The following is a 22,654-nucleotide window of genomic DNA, read 5'->3' as shown; positions in this document are numbered from 1 at the left end:
ATTTCCACCCGTACTCCAGTGGGATTATGCCTCTGCCAGCTGTTCTAACCCTTCCCTGAGCTATCCCTGGAGTGAGTGAATTTGAGTTGCAAGGTCAATAGATAGTAATGGGAGAAAATGCATCATAATACTCTGCAGCTATACAGAAGTAAACGATAGCACTTACCTGACCATTATATGTGACATAGAGGTAATTAGTTACAGCAGGGTATTCTCCTGCCAGTGTGTCAATCTGCAGAGGAAGGGAAGAAATGGTAAATGTGAACACAAAACTATTTTCCAGGCCAGGATTTCATGCTTCACTTTTTCTTGCTTTCCACTCAGTGAGTCTCCAGGCTCACTGCTTTCTTTCTCCTCCCTGCTCAAGTACTTATATAGACAATACACCAGCATCCCATATAGAGGGATCTGGTTTGCTGGTTCGCCAGAAGTGGCTTAGTCATGCTGGCCACATGACCCGGAAGCTGTACGTCGGCTCCCTCGGCCAATAAAGCGAGATGAGCGCCGCAACCCCAGAGTCAGCCGCGACAGGAACTAATGGTTGGGGCCCCCTTTACCCTTTAGGGATATGGAATGTATTTTCCAACTGTCAACCCTTATGTCACCAAAATGACACCATCCACACACAAGCAACCTCCAGGGACCCCAAAGATAGCTAAAGAATAAAATATCCTAAGGAGCGGAACCCAAAGGAGGGGAAATAGCCCAAAGGAGACCAAGCATGCTCATCTGGCACAAAAAGTTGAATGACCGTTGGGGAGGCAGAAACAGAAGCATGGGACCTCATGAAGAGGGCATGTCTGAAAGGTTGGACCCCTGGACAGGAGCACAACCATACTGCAACACTTGATTGTAGCTTCCATGTGTTAGTTTTTAAAGCTGCTATATTGCATTTTGCAACTAACTACTTGTCATCATCACTGGGATTGTTGGTTATTTAGTTCACTGTGGGCAGTGGTATTCGCAGGGACCAGGATCTCACACAACTAGTTCCGCAGAGCCAGGAAATCTTTTTGCTTGTAGTTCTCAAACAGTAACCACACATTTCACATAGAAATTTGCTTTAAAAACTAAGGGGACTTTCAAAAGCTGTTTGTAATACAACATGGAGGTCTGATGTCCAAAGTCAAAAATCCACCTGGGCATAGCCAAGTCCTTGGAAGCACCTAAGTACTGCCTAAAATAACCACTATGCAGCTTCCAAATGCCGGTGAGCCTTTGGGCCACATGCAGTCTAATTCTGTCCATATTTACTCTGCAGTTCCATGGCTTGCAGCTGTTGCTCCTTGAATTAGTTTGGGCTGTTAGCCCCACATTGTAGGCAATATCTGACCAAGCAAACCCCTTCTTACCTACTCTAGAGAGGGCAAAGCATAATTGCAGGTCCTTGTAAAAACACAGTACCAAGGGAGGCAGAGAGGCAGTCCCTCACATCAGCAGCATGGGAAGCTAAGAGTGAACTAAGCTAAGAGTGTCTAAGAAGAGTGAACCCTTTTCTGTCACAAGCAGAATCACTTTATGAAGGATAGTTTTCCACTGGTCATTCAACTAAAGGACAGGTGGCACTCATGCATTCTGCCAAGGCAAAGCAGCACAAAATTGACACACCTGCCTAAACTAGTTCAGAATGCATTAAGAAAGCCAGGAGAAAGGGCATATAAACTTGGACAACAGCGATTTAGGGTGCAAAGGGCTCTTCAAGTAATTCAATGATCTTTTTAAAAGAATCGGGGGTGAGGGTGGGGGACAGCTGGCAGAACGTTCATATCAATTTCCCTTAATCGAACACCAAAATGTGAAAGTGACTATGGAACACCTATGGAAGCAATTGTGACATTGCCATGAATACCAGATGAACGTATTATGCTCAGCGCTATCACAATGAATACCAAATGAACTTGCAATGATGGGACACTTAAAATAAAGTATTATCCTATAAAAATTTATTGCAGGGAGACAAAAGGAGCCACACGTTTCACGGTCACACAGCACAAAGGGTCAACACCAACTGTTTCCAACCTTCTATATTTTCCTGCTTGAAACTGAAGCAAAGGCAGGTGGTTTAATCCAATGCAAGTTGGAGAAGGAAGGCTTCCCAAGGATGTTAAGTGTGGATGAGGGTGGAAATACAGCAATGAGTTTCTGCTATGTATGTTACACTAGCATTAACTCTTAACAATTTGGGAGGAATAAAATGAGAAAGTTACATCTAAGAAACTTAAAGCATTTCTCTTGGTGAAGTCAAACTGCTGCGGCTGCTGTGGCTGCAGAGACTGGTAGCTCGTAACTGCTGCCTCCTGCACTGTTTAGCAGCACTGAAGCGACTTCCCTGGGGCTCAAGTGTTGCCTTGTCTACGCCAAAGAAATACCACTGCATCCCTGGCCGCTAAACAAAGAGAGCCCACTGTTTCCTCAAAGTGCTCAAAGTGCAAAGCTGCCCTCCAGCTCACTGGGGAATGGGGTGTGTGTGAAACTTTTCTGCTGCGGCAGGGTCAGCTTCAAAAACTCCCAGTCAGAGCCAAAGTGGACAAAGTCACAGAAGAAACCTGCAGCCTCAACATTCATAGGCAGGCATTGCTAGGCACTTACATGGTGGTTTAGATCCCAGCTGGTCATCTGCCAAAGATTCTTTAGTTTTGATTCTCGCATTGCAGGGGACTGCATTAGGTGACCCTCAGGGTCCCTTCCAACCCTGCAATTCTATGATGCTGTGGTGCTATGAATTAAGACCAAGGAATTTCTCTTGTGGTCTCAGGAAAACCACTGCCTCTTGTTCATATCTACCTCATAGGAAGGATGTAAGCCAGGCATGGCCAAACTTGGCCCTCCAGATGTTTTGGGACTACAACTCCCATCATCCCTAGCTAACAGGACCAGTGGTCACGGATGATGGGAACTGTAGTCCCAAAACATCTGGAGGGCCAAGTTTGGCCATGCCTGATGTAAGCTTAAACTTCCACCCAAGAGACCTAATTCCCCCAAACCACGCCCACCTGCCTCACACCTGATGTCAGATGTGGGACAGGTGAAGATATGGCTGCAAAGGAACCAAGGCACTGACTAATGTTCCTCAGCAAGAAGGGCTCCCCCTCAGCACATATCAACTGACCAGTGCTGAAAGGGTCCACCAGTCAGAGGTGGCCTGTGGGGTGAGGAGAAGAAAAGATCTGGACAGCTAGCTAGACCCAGTTCACCTCCCTGCTCTGTTATGAATTTGGCAGGTGCCACCATAGACAGGCAAGAAATAAAATAGCTGTGTTAATAGGCAAAGTCATGGAGGTGCTGGAGCCTCAGGGCACCTTCCACCAATGCCTGCCGACTGCTTCTCCAAACCCTCAGACAAAATGAACACATGAGAGAGAACTATGGTAAGCATAAACGACTAGTGGAAAAGGTAACCATTGATTCTATAGCCTCAAATTTTCCTTGCTTGTCTCCAAGGAAGTCATCAGGATTCTCCACAGGCACAGCTAACATGGGACTACTTTTCCAAGTCATGAGCAGTTTGTGTAGTCAGGATCTCAGTTTCTCATCTGTAGAATGGAAACAATGTTGCCTCCCTATCTCAAAAGATTAATTTCCACAATGATGAAGCAGATGCGTGTGTAATTATACTAGGGATGCTTCCATGATTATGAAACAGCTGTGTCAGTAATTATACTAGGGATGCTTGAGGAATTTGATTTCTGTGAATTTTGATGCAAACCGAGCTCTTTTGCCCCTCCCAGATTAACATGCCATTGGAATACAGCTATCCTGGGGATCCTATGCTTTTCAAAAGTTTGTGACGCAGCTAAAAATAAATGATAATCCAAAGATAAATTTTAAAGTGCTAAAACACATTTAGAAAAGCATACAGAATATGTGTTTAAATACAAATTTCCACATGAACCTTTTAAAGAAATCACCTTTATGCAGCAACACGGTGAAATGGACTTATAAATGACCACCTGTGAAACTGACACAAACCCAGAGACAGACTGAACTCTCGATTCGCAAGTTATACCTGTTTCACCCAAGGTGTGACGTTCTTCCTGAGTCTCAGGTCCCTGCTTTGCGCTTCAGTCACTCCAAGACATTTCCCAATCTGCTTATCTGAGAAGCCGATCTGCTTCGCTCTCCTCAGGCTCTCCTCTGGAATCGATTCACTAGGATGAACACAAAAAGAATTGTTATGAATACCACATATTTCATGTTCTTGAGTATTGTCTGCATTTAAAGAGGGGGCAGATTGGAGAGGGACGAAAGCACCCAGTGCTAGTACGCAGTTTAAATGTTAAGTGTAGGAACCCAAAGTTCAAACCCCACATTTACCTATAAATCCCCTGGGGTAGCAGGAGGCAAGGACCTCTTAGTAATACAACTCTGGCTCCCCATAAACTATTGTGAATTTAAAGTACTCCATGAAAGTGTGAAATACAAAATAAAAATAATTGGCTGGTAATAATGGACTTACCTGGCACCAAAATCGCAAACATTTGTCTTTTGAGGTCAAATCTGACATTCAGCCTTGCCAACAGACCCATCAAAACTCCCCAGCTACTAGCCACAAACACTTAATTGTCACAAAGAGTCATTAGATTGCAATGTTATACTCTCCACAGAGAGTACACAGAGATTATAATTACCACTCATGTTACCCTCCTGAAACATTTTATTATTATTTATTAACAATATAAACAAACTTTGTAAAATAATAAAGAAAAACATTCATAAAACATCACAACATACAAAAATCCAATTCATATATATATATAAAACAAGAGTACAAACACTATATTTATCTAGCAGCTTCAAAACACCCCTGACATCTTTAACTATGCATGACTTTGACCCAGCTATGTCCTCTGAGATGGTTGAATCTATTCCAATACTAGCAAAACTTATCCATTATCCTAGTATTTTCCATATTTCTCCCCCTCATCCCCAACATGCATCATCTTCCAGACACATGTAAAGAGGTTCTCTCCGCAGCAACCTTCACTGCATGGCTGTGTCCACCTTCAGACACCACCCATTTGGGCATGGTTGCCAAACACCTGCAGCTGCTCCCATACAGCTCCTGATGACATGTGCAAGCTCTGTGTGGTCATGTGACACACTACATGCCTGCCCCATCAGGTTATGTATGAAGTGGGCCTGTGTGTGAACTACACAAGTATTTTGCTGAAGAAGCATATTGTGCCAGACAAAGCCCCCATCGTCTTGGTGCCTATGAAGGTTTCAACCTCCAGTTAGCCCACTGCCATTTTAAATTTCCCAACACAAACTACGCACAGCTGTGCGGCTGGCTGTATAAACCCACAAGAGTCAGTGTGTCACTGTCAGTAAGCTAAGGGCTTGGATGTGAAAGATGGATATGAACGAGTTCAGTGCTAACGGCTTCTTAAAGTGTGAAATGTATTAGAAGTGCTTAATTCTGACTGAATTGCACTTTACTTCTCTTCCCCCCCACCTCCATCAATCACCCCCCACCTTTTCAGAATGGAGGGTTTTTGTTATTTAACCTTCTATTTGGGCTTGTTACAAAGATTTAAAGCTTAAGGCCAATTCTCCACTAAAATGTGCATACAAATAGGTGGCATTCACACACTGAACACAGCCTCAGGTTGCAACCTGTTGGTGGACCAATGACTAGAAGCTGTTACTCTCCACTGTTACTTCCAAATGCAAGCAACAGGTGCAAATACTTGGAAGGGTTCCTATTATATTTTTATTCACTTTGCCTTGTCAATCTAAATTTTGGTCTCTCTTCTCATCAGCTTGCTGCCTTGCCATCTTTGGCCTTCTGCTGAACTAAGTGCTTTCCTCCAGCTCTCCTTATGCATTTTTCATCTCCTCAGTTCCTGTTTCTCCTGTGCAAACCACACACCACACATAACTATTTCTTCTATGGCCTCTACCCATCACTCTGATAAACCTTCAGCCTCTGTTCAGTTTATTAGCAGCCCAGCTTTAGTGAAACCACAACAAGCCCCCACCCCTCTGCACAAACACAAACTGCTTTTGGATCTCATGGTTAAGAGCATTATTGGTTAGCTTGCCTAATGCATCAAAATCTTTATGTGTAAGCAAGCACTGGCTCTGGAAGGAGAATTTGACAACACTCTGTTTTCTGAAGGAGGACCTTTGAATTTATTATGCTACAAGGAGAAGAAAAGCTCCCTTGGTCAGGCCAAAGTTCCATGCAGCCCAGAATCCCACAGAGGCCAACCAAATACCTCCAAGAAGCATATTCCTTGCACACTGGAGTGGGAATGAAAATGTCAGGGAACGTTTTTAAAATGGCAATATAGGGAAATGTGCCAAATGAAACAAAGGAGATGCTCAGGCCAACCTTTTGCAATCTGGAATGGCTGGACTTTAATGAACCAAGTCAGAAGGTTGGAAAATGAAGGCTAGGAGTTCCTTGCTCTGAGCATCCAGAAGCAACAGCACTGTGCTCCTTTGTAAAAGCATCAAAGGGCTACTGGAAGTCTATGGAATATACTATGATAAAACCAGTGTTGGTCTTGGTTAACCTTGATCTTGGGAGGCTAAGCAGGGCCAAGCTCTACTTGCACTTCTTAGAGAGTGTCTTGGAATATTAGGTGCAATAGAATGGAGATGCAGTTGCTACAAATGGAGTTTAGCTGAAGAGAGTGTGGTTGTTGAATGTCAGGTTGTACCATTTCAGGCTGCAGCTGGAATGTAAGGAACTGCCTGCCTGAGGCGCTGAAGAAGATGACTGATGTGGCTGTCCGAATGTCCGAGGAGCAGTTGGTAGAGCTTAGAGCTGATATAAAGCACTTTGTTAGTGAGCGCAAATACGATGAAGATCTTGGAAGGGTGGCTCGTTTCACTTGTGACCAAGAGGAGCATTGAATCTTTTGGACAAGTTTCGCACCCAAAGAACAGCTACTCCACCAGGTCACGGTGCAGCTCTATTGCCACGTCTGTGAGCAGCCCAGATGAGCCCAGTGCCGCAAGCACAGTATGTGCCTCTGTTTCTGCTCCGAGCCTTACAACGACCAATAAGAAACCACCACCCCCTGCAGAAGCCGCTGCAAATGCAACAAGCCGTCCATATCAGCCCTACCGTGAGGGTTTCCAGGGTAATAGAAGATCTGGTCAAGGTTACAGGGCCCAAGTGCAACGCCAAAATGGGCCCCCACACCCCAATTCAAATCGGTACCAAAGCGGGCCTTGGTACCAGTCCAACTCAGGTCCCGGCCACCTCCTGGAAATGCAAACAGCCTCAGCCAGACTTACTCCACAGGAACCAATGGAACTGGTGTTGAGCCTGGTGTGCCAGCCCCAACTGCACAGTCCCATTCGGGCACACTCAGCAAAGAAGCCAAGGCTCTGCCGCAGCGGAAACCTAGGTCAAGCCAATATGAGGCGGCCAATTCCTGAAGAGCACGAACTCTCTGCCACTTCCCAAAACTGGATGATGAGATTGTAGGACACACCTAGCTAGAGATATTAACAAAGGAACGTTTACACTTGCTGCCCCCTTTGCCACTTTTCTCTTCCTTTAATCATTCCTTTCTGGGAAAAGCGGCTCCCTAGCGCTTCTCCTGCCCTTGCTTTCTGCCACGTGACATGGGTCAGGCTTTAGTGGAAAATGCACACATGATCTCCAGGCATGGCCTTGGCAAACCTCACTGCTGCCACCTCCTTTGCACTCTCTGGCTCCTCTTATTCTGGTGCCGTCCTTAAACATGGGCAGACTTTCAGCCCTAGAAGCAAAAAATAAAAAAGGGGGGATGTCTTCCAAGAACCCCAGCCCAAAAGCTTTTGCTCTCCCCTCACCCTTCCTGAATGCTGCTAGCCAGGCCTTACTCCTAACAGCAAAACTCTTCATGCTGGCAATGAGACAAATTGCTGTGAATTGTGAGACCAAGATGAGTGATCCTAATGGGAGGAGCCATTAAGAGAGACTGCTGGGATGGTTATTTTCTTTTTACGTCTTATCTAAATACTACATTTGGGAAAACTGGGCTTGTATCTCTCTCTCACTAGAGAATGGAGAGGTCCAGTCCTCCTGAGAGAAGCATCATTTTGACTGTACGTCATGCATACATTTAGATGTCCCCTACTTTTAATGTTTGGTGAGGGATGGGAGGTTTAATTTGCTCCCGGTCACGATCCCATCGTCTGATCCTAAACTAAATTTCTAGCAATTTAATTAGCAGTACTAATCCTAGGTGATTGCAAGTTCCAATAAAAATTGCTACGGTCTTTCTCTATCCTTGTATAAATAAAAATGACGTACATGTTTAAAAGACAAAAAAAAAAAAAAAAGAACTGCCTGCCTGGAGTAAATGAGCATCTTCAAGAAAAAGGTTTTGCACAGCCCCTGAAAATTAGCACCCCAAGGTTCTCCTTTTTCCTGAGATGCTAGTTTTCTGGAGGCAGGTTTTTTAAAAATAATAATAATAATATGTGGGGATATATTCAAATCCCTTCTCCTGCCTTTTGAAATGCAACAGCCCTGGGAACAGCCCCAGATATTGTTTATCTGAACAAGCTTTATGAGGAGCACTTGAAGGAGCTGCGTAGGTTTATCCTGGAAAAGAGAAGACTGAGAAGAAATACGATAGCCATCTTCAAATACCTTAAGGGCTGTCACATGAAAACATGCTTCCCCCGCTCCTCCTACTCTGGAGGGTAGGACTCGAACCAATGACTTCAAGCTACAAAAAAGGAGATTCCGACTAAACCTGCGGAAAAAACTTTCTGGCAGTAAGTGCCGTTCAGCCGTGGAAGAGACTCCCATGAGAAGCGGTGGACTCTCCTTCCTGGAGGTTTTTAAGCAGAGGTTGGATGCTTGAGCTGAGATTCCGGCATTGCAGGGGGTTGGGCTAGATGACACTTGGTAAGATTCTATGATTCTAAGTGAATGCTTATTTGCCCAACGCTTTCTTGTGCTCTCACACACTAAAATGAAGTGTACAATTAAAATAACATATTAAACTGGCTTGTTAGACAGTAAGTAGCTACAAAAAAGAAGACAAAGGGAAAGAAGGTAGGAATAAAAATTAAACTGAATATAGTTTAGAGCAGAGATGGGGAACCTTTTTTGTCTGAAGTCTGCCTTCCAGCAGAGGAGGAGACCAGACCAGCGTAAACCTTCATCAAGCACACTGTATCTACAGGGTTAAGGAAACACCTATAATGAAGAAGAGAAGTCTCCTATTTGATGATTACAAATCATACTTGCCGTTGTATACTATGCTCGATCCTTGAAGCACAGGGCAAGTAAAAAAGGACAGAATTCTTAAAATGATTAAAGAAGCAGGAAACCAGCTGGGAAGCAGCTGGATCACTGCATGTCAAGGAAGTGAAAGGTGTGCTATAAGAGTATAAAGAAATTGCAGAAAAGTGCCTGTCTTTTCAGCAGAAGGCAGAGCGCAGGCAGCTGTGCCTCAACTGGCATTTTCAGGAAGGGGGGCGGAGGAACTAAGGCAAACAGCGGTGATAAGAGATTAAGAGTCCAGCTGGCATTGATCAGGGAGTGCTTAAAGATCCCACATGTCAAATTGCTGATCTTCTATCAAAAATATTTAACTTATACCAGGGAGTTGGAAACTGGCCAATATAATGCCAATTTTTAAAATGTGCCATCTGGTGGAAACCAGGGAATGGTAGGCCACAGAGCGTAATGTCTGTCCCAGGTAAACTGGTAGAAAGTATTACAAAAGGCAAAATTATTAAGGACAAATCTTGCTGAGAAAGAATCAATATGGCTTCCAGAAAAGTAAGCTCTGCCTCACTAACCTTTCAGAGTTCTTTGGAGTGTCAATGGGCAAGAGGATGGGGTCACCAAATTGGACTATGACTACATTAAAAATAGCAAACTTCACCAACAAACCAACTCCTCGAGGCATCATTTATCTGGACTTTGAATAGCTTTGGATAAAGTCTTGCATCTCTTACAGATGCAACTAGTTAAAAGAACAGGAAACAGACTACATATAAATAAATGATTTATTTGGTTTATTTGCAGAACAAAACTTTCTGCCCCCCCCCCAACCTTACTCATGCCCTCAAAATCTGCTCCAGAGGGTGGCACTCCAGCAGGAAGATGAGACAGGGAAGCACTATCGCATGAGTGGAGCTTTGCTTGCAGAGCACTGAATACAACCAGTGCTATTTTTCTAGAAAAATAGATGTTGAAATTCACCATGAACACGACTGCCTTGTATAATGGCAATGGTGCCCACCTGAGAGGTGCTGGAACTGAGTCCTAACCTGCACCACCTAAAATGCTTTAGTTCAACATTCACAGAGTTTCCATGAAAGCTGACTTCTATGATCTTACCCTCATCTCAGACATGTCTATGACAAATGTACTTTGGGGCATGTCTTTCACAGAGTTTGAAACTCCCATTGTTGCGCGTCAAGGTCCCCAAGACACCCCCCAAAGAAAAACACAATTGGCACTTAATTTTTGTTTAAGGTTTTTGGCATAATTTTGGCCACAACTTTATTCAAATTACAGCAATGTGAGTGGTTGCTTAGGCATTGGTAGCACTAACTGACCCCGCACGGGGACAGCTCTGACATTCGCACCCCCCGCGAAGTCAGCAAGGGTAAGTCACCTGGGGAGAGAGACGGGACTGGGAACCATGCCTCACCTCTCCCCAGAATGCTCCCAGGGGCTTGCGTGGCCCTAGCCCCTTGCCAGGGGGTTTCGGACAAAAGCATGGGGAGCCCCTGGGTTCCTGTAACGGAAAACCCTTGAAGCAGCAGCATTTTGGAGGGGCAGGCACAGCCGAATCCATACCCCTCCAGCAACCAATTCCAAGACCAATGCCTAACCCAAACCTTACAAGTTGTGACAATTTGCTACGCAGTAGGCAAAAACCAAGTGGCACACACTAATCAGCCAAATGTACAAAATTCCTACCAGGCCCCTGCCCCAGAGCAGACGACCCCATGACACGCATAGCAAGGTCAAGCAAACAGCCTAAAATTAGGGAAGTGAGGGCGGGTGATCCGAAGTAAGCAGCGAAAAGAGGAAGTTCCTCGCTGCCAGCATTGTATTTAACAAATAGGGCTGTCAATCAAGAAATGGCAACATCGAGATTTCCCCAGTAACAGCCCGCCCCTGCTTAAAGGATGGCCAAACCATTTGCCTAGTAACAGTGAGGTGTCTTGTCAGCCCCGCCTGCAACCTGTGCTCTCCATGAGGGAGAACACACTTTCTAGGCGCATTTTGCAACAAGGAATTTCATTAATGCGAGCAGTTTCTGAGCTCTGGGCACAATACTGTGCCAGAAATATCGGATTAAAACTGCTACTTCTGGAAGGAAAGAAGGACCTTTTCTGCCTCCCCACTTCCAGCCACTCTCTGAAGACTGGAGAAGAGACCCTCTGAAGAATATTAGGGAGGGGGGCAGGGAAAGTATGGCTTTGTTTTTTGCAGTCTACAGATGAGCACTAGACCATGTGAAAAATGAACATAAGATTTTAGCTGCAGTTCCTTCATTTTCAGCTTTGTATATAAAAAGCGTGCCTAGACACTCTGTTGCAGCACCACCTAGTGTTAAGGTGCCATTTAGCTCCTAGCTTTTGTATCTCAGTTTCTAACACTGGTCTTTCATAACAGTCAAGGTGGTATTATTGCATCTGTTTTTGCCATTGGGAAACGAGGCATAAGCTGCCCTATGCGGAGTCAGATCATTTGTCCATCTCTCACTCAGAATTGCCTATAGGCAATGACTCTCCGGGATCTCAGGCAAGTGGTCTTTTCATACCCTGCTTCCTGTAGTATATAAAACAATGCTAACAAGACAGCAGCAAAAAAATAGGCTGCATGGTTACTGCATGCATCCACACCCATTACCTCAATATCACGTTCACTATTCTTTAAAGCACACTGCCCAACACTTCCTTAAGAGGTAATGATAAAGGACCCCTGGATGGTTAAATCCAGTCAAAGGTGACTCTGGGGTTGCAACGCTCATCTTGCTTACAGGACGAGGGAGCCAACATTGGTCCACAAACAGCTTTCTGGGTCATATGGCCAGCAGGACTAAACCGATTCAGGTTCAATGGGACACCGTGACGGAAACCAGAGAACACGGAAACACCGTTTACTTTCCCGCCACAGTGGTACCTATTTATCCACTTGCACTGGTGTGCTTTTGAAGTGCCAAGTTAGCAGGAGCTGGGACAGAGCAACGGGAGCTCACCCCATCACAGGGATTTGAACTGCCGACCTTCCAATCGGCAAGCCCAAGAGGTTCAGTGGTTTAGACCATAGCGCCACCTACATCCCTATTCCGTAAGAGGACCTTGATCCAACAAAAATGCCTACCAGAATCACCACACCAGAGCAAGCACTCCGTCTCCCGCACACTCGCCACACAGAATTGTGTCTGTCGGCAACAGCCCACACCCACCCTGGGTGCCTTTCAGGCCTTCTATAGACCAGGTGCCCCAGACGTGTCGGCAGGCACACCTCAAAGTTCTTCCCAACAGTCCTGCACCAATGCTCAGGCTGGTAAAGCTGCCATGGAACTAGGGAGGCAGATGCTCAGCCCCCCTGTCCCCATGCCCATCCTGCCTGGTTTGACATTCTCTTTTGCACTGGAGATGCCAGGGACTAGAATAATTTGTATCTACAGCATGTGCTCCACGCACTGAGCTGTGGCCCCTCTCAATCAATGCTCTTCAACAGGACGGGTCGACTTACTCAACCAACTGCTCACAGTGGGAAGGGCAGGGAGAGAGATTCTTCCTGTTCCAGTTTCACTGTGGTCTCTCTCCCCCCCCCCCCGACCTCCCACATTCTCTGGCCTCCTGAGTACCTTCTCTTAAATTTTATAAACACACACAAATACCCTTCAAAAAGCCTCATAAGGTTAAATTCACTTAATTCCAACCCGTAACTAAATTCAAAGCCCTGACATTCTAAGAGGCAGTGATTAACGTCTTTTATACAGTTCTACTCCCAATATTTGCCTGCACAAAATGACAGTTTGAAGTTTTCGAGCAGGAGAAAAATTGTCTTCCAGCTAGACAATCAACCTTTTTACGCACTGCCATAATCATTTAATGGTTAGGCAGTGCCGCTCACTTCCTAACAAAATGAAGTCTCTCGTGTTTTCCTGTTTATAAACAATATAAACTATTCCCCCTGTGCATTCCCTCCCTCTGTTTTCAGCTGCTTCTAGTGTAGATTTTTGTTGCTGTGGGGTTTTTTCTTTTTTTGTTTAAAATTCTACCCTGTCATCTCTGAAACTCCATCCACTGACGCTTCTTTTTCAATAATAAATGATAAAAGGAAATGGAATAAATTCCCCTTAATGAGGAAATTTTCACCTGGCACAGAGGAACTGGGGAAATCTATTAACTGACTCAAGGAATGCCTGCAGCATCGCAATTACCCGGGGAGCCAGAACGCTTCAGTACGGTCCTCTCTTCCACTTGACTGGCTTTCATCTGATCTACTGGCTCGTGAGTAATACTAAACTAGAGTGTCTTTGGAAAGCACCCTCTCTAATCTGCAACTGAGCAGTCTGCTAACTGAAGGGCTTTGCAAAGTTATTACCACGTAAGGGAGGAGGCGCTGCAGAAGCAGGCACACCATCAGGTAGTCAAGTCCACGCAAATAGGAATGCAGCACCTCTAGGCCACTGCAGGCAAACACCACAGAAGGCATATAATATGAGAGACGCTGCTTGGACATATGGGGCACCTGCTCTTCTCAGAGGGACGTATCTCACTGGTTGACGCTGCAGTTCAACAGCCATTCCCTCTCCTGCAGAATCCGTGCCAAACTATCATTCACAGATTTATCATGACAGCTGAACTGGTGCAACTGGAGGTAGTGGTACAGACAGGGCCCAAAGCAGGGGTGGGGAACTGTATTCAGCCTGAATTCCCTTCTGGGAATTCTCCAGGGGCCACACATCCATCTCTGCCCTCTGTCCAGGCAAGTAAGAAGCCACTGCACATTTGAGCCAGGCAAACTTACACAAGGAGGGTGTAAAGCAGGCAATGTCAGGGGTGTGGCCTGGGAGGGTGTGTGCCTTGGGGGTCAGATGGAGAGGCCCAGAAAACCACATTTGGCCCAGGGCTTGAGGTACCCCATCCCTAGCCTAAAGGATCTAAAACAGAACCTACCTGTGGCACATGGAGGCTGCCTCCTTCGGTACAATTCTGCCCGTCTACCTGACTCTTCCTGCTACTCCTCCTGAGCTCCTTGGGTTCCAGTTAGGTGGAAGAGTAATAAATGTGAAGCAGGGAGTGTGAATGGAAAACGCAAAAACTTCACTTGTGAGTGGAGCCCATCAGCGAACTGTCTTCCCTTGGGTTCAGGCAGGGCCTATCCACATCTACCTTTCCTCTTAAACCTCAATCAAAGCAAACGTTAATCTGCAGAAAACCCAAACTGATGTTTGCTCCAATTCCACTTTAAAGAGCAGGTTTTTGCAGGGAAAACTCAGGGCAAAAAAAATCAAAAAGCACTCAGACGTACAGCATTAAAGTGCAGACTTCTGCCTGGAAAGAGCAGGGCAAAAGGGAAGTGTGGATAAGCCCTAAGCGGTGTGATCTATTGACCCATATACAGTGGTACCTTAGGTTAAGTGCTTAATTCGTTCCAGAGGTCCGTTCTTAACCTGAAACTGTTCTTAACCTGAAGCACCACTTTAGCTAATGGGGCCTCCTGCTGCCGCTGCGCCGCCGGAGCACGATTTCAGTTCTCATCCTGAAGCAAAGTTCTTAACTCGAGGTACTATTTCTGGGTTAGCGGAGTCTGTAACCTGAAGCGTCTGTAACCCAAGGTACCACTGTAGTACCACTTCCTATACATACCTCTGAAATAGAACTTCCTTTTATCCCTTGAGTTACAAAACCTTGGGAAGGGGCCAAAAATGTAGTCAATGTGGGAATATATGCATGATGATGTAATTTCAGGGCATATATATTAGGAGGCGGAGCAACATGGTTCCAGTATTACAAATGCTCTCAGGGTGTGGATGTAGAGACAAAAACCACAGAACAATGGCAGTTGGACTGAGGTTGCTCAATGCTTATCAGTCCAGTTTGATTTTTAAACTAGAATAGCTGACAGGAAAGGGGGGGGGAGCAGGGGGGCGAGCATTCCCTCTCCTTTCTTCTTCCTGCCAAGTTTGCTCTTTGGAGGTTCATGTTGGTTCACTCGATTGGTTCTGACGTTTCACAAGCTCTAGAATAAGCTGCAATTACAGTAATGAGATCGGGGCAAATATTGTTTGTCTCCTTGCCTCAAGGAGACAGGTTATAACTGCTTTCGTCTAGAGGAACCTCATTCAAAAGACGACTTGTCAGGATATGTCAGGACCCATTAAAATGGTGGGAGATGTAAACCAACAACAATCCTCACTCTCGTCTCTTTCAGCACACATAGCTATAACTTCTTAGGTCTGGGTCACGTAAACATTTAAAGAAGTTGAAATAATACATTGGAGCCAAACAGCACATAAATAAGGTGGAACTGCTGATTTGTGGGAGTAATATAAAGAACAGCAAATAAATATCTCACATTATGCTTCTGAGGGCATTTAATACTTGCTTTTTTTGCACTTCTGCGAAAATGTATTATGTTTAGACGCTTATAAAGTTCTCCCCAGCCAAAGTTCTCCCTAGATATTTAGGTCCCAAGTTACCTGCTCTTATGTGCCAAGTGGCACTTCTGAAATTTTCCCATTTTTAATTTTATATTTTGTTTAGATTACTGCACATGAACAGATTGCTAGTCTTCAGTCATGTCCTTTGCATCTTACAGGTTACTGATGCACCTGAGTGCCTGTGCAGATTGTGATGCAATTGTGATGCATTCACATGATCAGAACAAGATTCTGTTTGAGCGGCATTTTCATCAATGTGTGCTTGTACATACAAGTAAACTTAGAAGGGGAAAATCTATGAACTGAAAAATGTACAGGAAACTGTACCTGGGCCAATTCTGAAAAGTATTTTTAAAATTCTCCTATTCGTGTGGCTAATGTGCATCTATAAAGTGCACACGGGAGTAGCACTACGGCTGGAGATCCCACCTGCATGCAACAGATGAGATGTCATTATTGTGGTGCCTTCCAAATGTTGGTAAACTCCAGCTCCCACTGATCATGCAGGCTGGAGCTGATGGGAAGTAGAGTTCAAGAAAATCTGTTGGGCACAATGTTTGCTATCCCTTCATTAAAGTACGTGCAAACTGTGTAAGCTTGGCTACACAGTCAGTGGACCTGTCCCCCGCCCCCCCCCCGGGTCCCTGACTGTGCATACAGAGTCTATGTGCACAGTTTATATGCAAACTGGTATATTCTAATAGTCTACCACATATGCATAATTCAAAGTGGGGTCTGACACAAGGATCCCGAAACACACAAATGCATACACGAGAGAGAGAGAGGCAAATCTATTCAATATACACACGGAGGCTGTATCAACTGAGCTCAAGTTAAATTGGAAGGCAGGTGAAGTGGAGTACAGCCAAACTATGGAACAGTAATATAATTCAGCCCCAGTGTAAAGGGAGAACTCACATGCACCACACTTCCCAGTAAGATCTATGACCCATATCTGTAACTAGAGCTGGACGTCTTACCATGGGAACTATACATGGACTTCTTTTGCATGTTAATCCAGAAGTACAAAAAGAGGAAGCACATCAGCTGCATTTCCTTCATCTAAACCATGCAAAGACACCCTGAGAGGGATGAATATGGTTAATGAGGCAAAGCTATCCAAATGCCCCCACTTAGTTGTACAGTTCTGTTCCTGTACTGGAGAGCTGGGACCTACATGCAAGAAGGGGTTTCCAACACAACATTCTCTGTTTAGTTCAGTGGGGAAGCAATTCCATGATATTACTTCACTCTTTATGGGAACCTGCTCTCCCTATGAGGCAGAATATGCACTAGTTTGGGGCAAAAATACATTAAAAGGCTGCTTTTCTCAATGCCCTGCTTTCAGATACTGCAAGTTTCTGCAAAGGTACATAAATACCTTGGCTTAGGGCTTGTCCGCATTTCACTTTTCCTGTGCCTAGAAAGCATGAGTCTGAGTGGTTTTCCATTTGTTCCAGCCGCCTGGGAAACAGTTTCTACCCAAATGCGATTTTGGTTTTAAACGCATTGTAAGGAGTCTCTATGGGAGTATATTGTATTTAAAAATGGGGTATCAGAGTTTTTAGGGCGCTAACCAGGTTGGGATAGCTGGGATAGCAGGCTTGTTGGTTTTTGAATGTCTTATGCAGATTTTTCAATTTTGTTGTTCAGTATGGGACAATGACAATAAAGAGTATCGTACTGTATCGTATCATACCTTCCCCAGGAAAACTTGCTTTTTGCCACTGACTTGGAGCAAATGTCAATCCATAGAAAACCCAGTTAACGTTTGCTCCGATTCAGCAGTAAGGATCCAGTTTCCCTGGGGGAAAGCGGCATGACGAGCGCTGAATGTGTAATGTGCCCCTCTCACTCTCGCAGGGATATTTTCCAATGTTCTAGAAGCTTTGTGCTTCTCATATTTATGGAGGGCTGTGCTGCCTGCATAGATCTGTATGCCTTTTGAAAAATGGAAGTGGTACATGGGAATCATGGCAGGTCTTTCACGTGTATGCAGAAGAGAAGCATCAAAAGACGTTGCAAGTGCTCACCCCCAAACAGCCTCCCATGTTGACTGATTCAGTATCTAGATCTATATGTTGTGCACATTGCAATTAATTATCATATGGCATTTGGGTTTTAGACAATGACTCATAATTGACAAATATGGAGCTAATTTTAGTTAGGTAAATATCCTAATGTTGTGAGTTAGTGAAACATGATTAGCTATTATATTTTAAGACAACTGATGCTTTGGAAAATCTTACTCATACATAAAACTGTGGTTTCCCTCCCTAAATTTAAATCAAAAAGCAACATGGGGAAATAGTGTCTGAACAAAACCGAACATAAGGGAGTGCTTGTGCACCTGTGACTTTTACTAGGTTGAGATTTCACACACACACACACTGAGTGAGCAGGCCCACTGTAAAACCATCTAACTCAGGTCCTTATGTAATTCTTTCTTCCCATGTTTTCCTTTTCTTCAGATGAAATAAAAGAAAAAGGGTACCGTAATTCCTATTAGCTTGCAAACATGTAAAACAGACCAAATTGCAGAGCAAAACCTTCAACAAGCATAATAAGTGTCAGGGCCATGAGTAGCTGGGGGGGGGGCTAGTTGGGGGTTTTGCCCAGGTGAAGCCTCCAGAGGGGCACCATGGAGGCTCCCAGCCTGCCTGGGCTTCCTCCAGCCTTGGCCCCTCCTTGCAGCTCCAGAGTCTAAAAGCGTCCTTTGGCAGCTCTAATCTCAGCGTTTGCCTCTTGGATCTCGAGCTGCTGAGCACCGGAGGCAGGGCTTGGCAACCTGGTCCCTCCCGCCCACTAGTGGGCGTTTCAGAATTCTAGGTGGGCGGTCGGGTTCGGCACAAGCTGAATCCTCCTTCCATCGAGTACTGGTGGGTGGTAAGGAAAATTTACCATCAAGAAAGATGCATTAGTGGGTAGTTGGTATAAAAAGGTTGACTACCCCTGACCGGAGGGATGCTTAATTTTCAAGGGGAAGCAGGAAAACCTGGAGAGGCAAAAGCAACAGTCCCCCTTCCCCTTTCCTTGTGTGCTGTTGCAACTATGTGTGAGAGAGAAATCTGGGAGGACATTAATATTAATAAGATGCGTGGGGGTGCCAAACTGAGCCTTTGACCTGAGCGTAAGAAAGTGTAGTTTCGCCCCTGATGAGTGCACTTCCTGTGCATTTCAGCCATTTCCACCCATGGGGAGTTAATCTATACAGGAGTATTGGTCTCTCTGGATGAATCATGCACATTAGTTCCCTATATGGAGATTTGGAGTTTATATCTTTTAAACTTTTCTTTTGCAAAGCGTGTGTGACACTCAATAGAAAAGACAATGGTCTATTGATGATCCTTTGATCTTTCTTTCATTCCAGTCCCCTGTTTTCAGCTTGCAAAGTCTCGATCTAAGGTTTTCCTTCCAGTTCTTATATCTCTGCAAACCGAAGTCCTATTTCCAGAAAGCAAAAATCTATTTTCAAAGTACACCTTTGTGCTCTTTCAAAGATATATGGGCACAAAGAATGCCCCCCCCCTCAAAAAAAGTATTTCCCTCTATTTCCAGAAGCTAGTGTACAACAGAACTTTTGCTACAAACAGGATCGCTTGGACCTGCTTGGCCTTGACAGTTGAAAGCATCAGGGCTTGAAAGGACTTGGCTAGAAAGTCTTGACTGAGTCAAGGAACGAGCCCGGCCACCAATCTTACTTCATAGTACAGTGGTACCTCTGGTTACGAACGGGATCTGTTCCAGAGCCCCATTCGCAACCTGAGCAGAACGCAACCCGCGTCTGCACATGTCGCGATTCACCGCTTCTGCGCATGCGCGTGATGTCATTTTGAGTGTCTGTGCATGCGTGAGCGGCGAAACCCGGAAGTAACCCTTTCCGGTACTACTGGGTCACCATGGGACACAACCTGAAAAGATTTAACCCAAAGCATCTTTAACCCGAGGTATGACTGTATCTAGATTTGAAAGCGTCAAATGAATAAGCAGTTCCAGAGCTTTTCAGCTCCACTCTTTGTTCAACTATTTTACAGCAAAGAAGGTAACAAAACTGTTCCAGGACTTCTGGCTGCTGGTGAGGGATGGTCCAGCATGACTAAATGGTCCCCCTAATTGGTGGGGGGGGCGTGTTTTATAAAACCTTCACTGGATATGGAAATCTAGCATGTCAGGGAAAAGATTTCTAAGCTTAGCCTTCTCTCCAATGTGCTAGGCCTGTGCCATATGAAAGCCAGAGGGGCCATGCTAGGAATGAAGAAATGAAATTCCAAACCTGAGACTAGCAATGAGGGGTTTATTGGAGCAGCATAACCACCACCGCACCCACATCAGAGGGTGGGGAGAAGGAAATGCCTCTTTGCTGTGGCAGCTCCCAGGCTGGCACCTCAAAGAGATTTGGATCAGGCTCACTGCCATCACATGACCATGGAATTGTAGAGTTGGAAAGAATCCTGAGGGTCATCTAGTCCATCCCTCTGCCAGCTCTGCCCCCTCCCTACCTCTAAAACACCCCAGTATAATTAATAATAAGACTAACCCAGCCCATTTCTGAGGTTGTTGCTGACTAGTGCTGGCCGGAATACGGCCTGTCATTTGGGCAACAGACGTACCAGGGTGCTGCTCAGGGGCGGACCCTCTCCTCACTGCTGCTGGAACTCCCCCCTTACCAAAGGCTGGTGGGGCACACAAGACTGCAGGGAGGGGGGGTCTGCCTCCACCTCAGGGTTTGGACTGCCCTGCCTGAAATGAAGGATTCCCTGCACTCCCGTAGTACATAGAATCATAGAATCATAGAGTTGGAAGAGACCACAAGGGCCATCGAGTCCAACCCCCTGCCAAGCAGGAAACACCATCAGAGCACTCCTGACATATGGTTGTCAAGCCTCTGCTTAAAGACCTCCAAAGAAGGAGACTCCACCACACTCCTTGGCAGCGAATTCCACTGTCGAACGGCTCTTACTGTCAGGAAGTTCTTCCTAATGTTTAGGTGGAATCTTCTTTCTTGTAGTTTGGATCCATTGCTCCGTGTCCGCTTCTCTGGAGCAGCAGAAAACAACCTTTCTCCCTCCTCTATGTGATATCCTTTTATATATTTGAACATGGCTATCATATCACCCCTTAACCTCCTCTTCTCCAGGCTAAACATGCCCAGCTCCCTTAGCCGTTCCTCATAAGGCATCGTTTCCAGGCCTTTGACCATTTTGGTTGCCCTCCTCTGGACACGTTCCAGTTTGTCAGTGTCCTTCTTGAACTGTGGTGCCCAGAACTGGACACAGTACTCCAGGTGAGGTCTGACCAGAGCAGAATACAGTGACACTATTACATCCCTTGATCTAGATGCTATACTCCTATTGATGCAGCCCAGAATTGCATTGGCTTTTTTAGCTGCCGCATCACACTGTTGGCTCATGTCAAGTTTGTGGTCAACCAAGACTCCTAGATCCTTTTCACATGTACTGCTCTCAAGCCAGGTGTCACCCATCTTGTATTTGTGCCTCTCATTTTTTTTTTGCCCAAGTGCAATACTTTACATTTCTCCCTGTTAAAATTCATCTTGTTTGTTTTGGCCCAGTTCTCTAATCTGTCAAGGTCGTTTTGAAGTGTGATCCTGTCCTCTGGGGTGTTAGCCACCCCTCCCAGTTTGGTGTCATCTGCAGGATGCCCTTGAGTCCATCACCCAAGTCGTTGATAAAGATGTTGAATAAGACCGGCCCCAAGACAGAACCCTGTGGCACCCCACTAGTCACTCTCCTCCAGGATGAAGAGGAACCATTGATGAGCACCCTTTGGGTTCGGTCAGTCAGCCAGTTACAAATCCACTGATTTTCTTCCTGTAAGGGTGCACCATAGATTCTAAAACATACGTAACCATAATCTAAACAGTTCCCCTATTAATTTAATAACATGGGAGAGTGACAGAGAAAATCCACCAGAGCTTAGAGCAGTTCTTGGGTTTTTTCCTCCGAACATTAGTGCAACCCTAATATATAACATATAACATGAGTTTGCTAAATGCAAAAATATAGAATGAACACAGAAACATCCTTGTTTTGTACCTCTCATATCTCTAGACTAACACAGCAAAAATTTTCAATAAATGTTCAGCAAAGTGAAGAGATGAAGGAAGCGTGAATTAAAAGCAACGGCCTTGCCCTTGCAGTCCTCTGCCCCTCACCTGCACAGCAAGGCCTGTGCAAAATCTCTCAGGAAAGCCGCCGTTTAAATGGCTGGTCTCAGTTGTTTACCTGGAGATGGATTTTGTGTCACCTCTGCCACCTCCCGCTCAAGTCCCTGGACACAGAGCAAATATATATCTGAAACACATTTGCAGGATCAGCTGTTTTGCACCTTTGGAACCAAGGATGCTTTCCTCAGAAGAAGGAAAGCCCTCTACAAAACATTTCCTTTACAGGTTTGTTTGAAGTAGCCGGGAGGGGGGAGAGAGAGGATTCGAATCTATTGATTAGTCTACCGGCCGACCGTAGAGTCTGACATTAAAGTGGTATTAACATGAGTGTGTTCTAGGAGCTGCTGGATTACATCTCTATCTGTACCACTGAGTTCCTCCTATTCATAGCATTCCCCTTCCCAGCTACTTCAAATGGACTCATAAAGAAAAGGTTTTTACTGGGCTTTTCTTCCTGTAAGGGTGCACCATAGATTCTAAAACATACGTAACCATAATCTGAACAGTTCCCCTATTAATTTAATAATGTGTGTATGTGTTTTCCATTTGGTTGGGGCAAGACAATTCACAGGAGGTACTTCACTATTGTTTGCCGCCTTACAATCATTTTTTTCCCTACACTTCATTACAGTTTCCCCATGCATAAAAATATATTTTTTTTATAAACCCTACCTCTTTTTTGCTGTTGTCACCATAACAGAAAATTCTCCGATTACTATAATTTATTTCACACCCTGAGACACAGCTACACTTTCCTATCGTTTCCATGATAACTGTATGAGAGTTTAATGATTTTGAGGCTGGAAGAATAATGGCACCAGCATAACTCTCTTATGTTCACAGGCTCCTGCAGGTATACCTT

General features: G+C 45.0%; 1 protein-coding gene across 3 annotated transcripts in view; it reads right to left on the bottom strand.

The window, feature by feature from the left end:
- Window positions 1-22,654, bottom strand: part of CPS1 (carbamoyl-phosphate synthase 1) — a 193,528-nt gene that overhangs the window by 57,731 nt on the left and 113,143 nt on the right. For all 3 annotated transcript variants that reach the window (XM_083626151.1, XM_083626152.1, XM_083626153.1), the window contains 2 exons: window positions 4,007-4,148; window positions 167-232 (listed from right to left, as the gene is read on the bottom strand). In XM_083626151.1, coding sequence (XP_083482277.1) covers window positions 167-232; window positions 4,007-4,148 — 208 coding nt within the window. The remainder of the gene's footprint in view (window positions 1-166; window positions 233-4,006; window positions 4,149-22,654) is intronic.

This window comes from Podarcis filfolensis (genome assembly GCF_964270895.1).
Source record: "Podarcis filfolensis genome assembly, chromosome: 1".
Classification (NCBI taxonomy): Eukaryota; Metazoa; Chordata; class Lepidosauria; order Squamata; family Lacertidae; genus Podarcis; species Podarcis filfolensis.
This window is presented reverse-complemented; position numbering and strand designations above follow the sequence as displayed.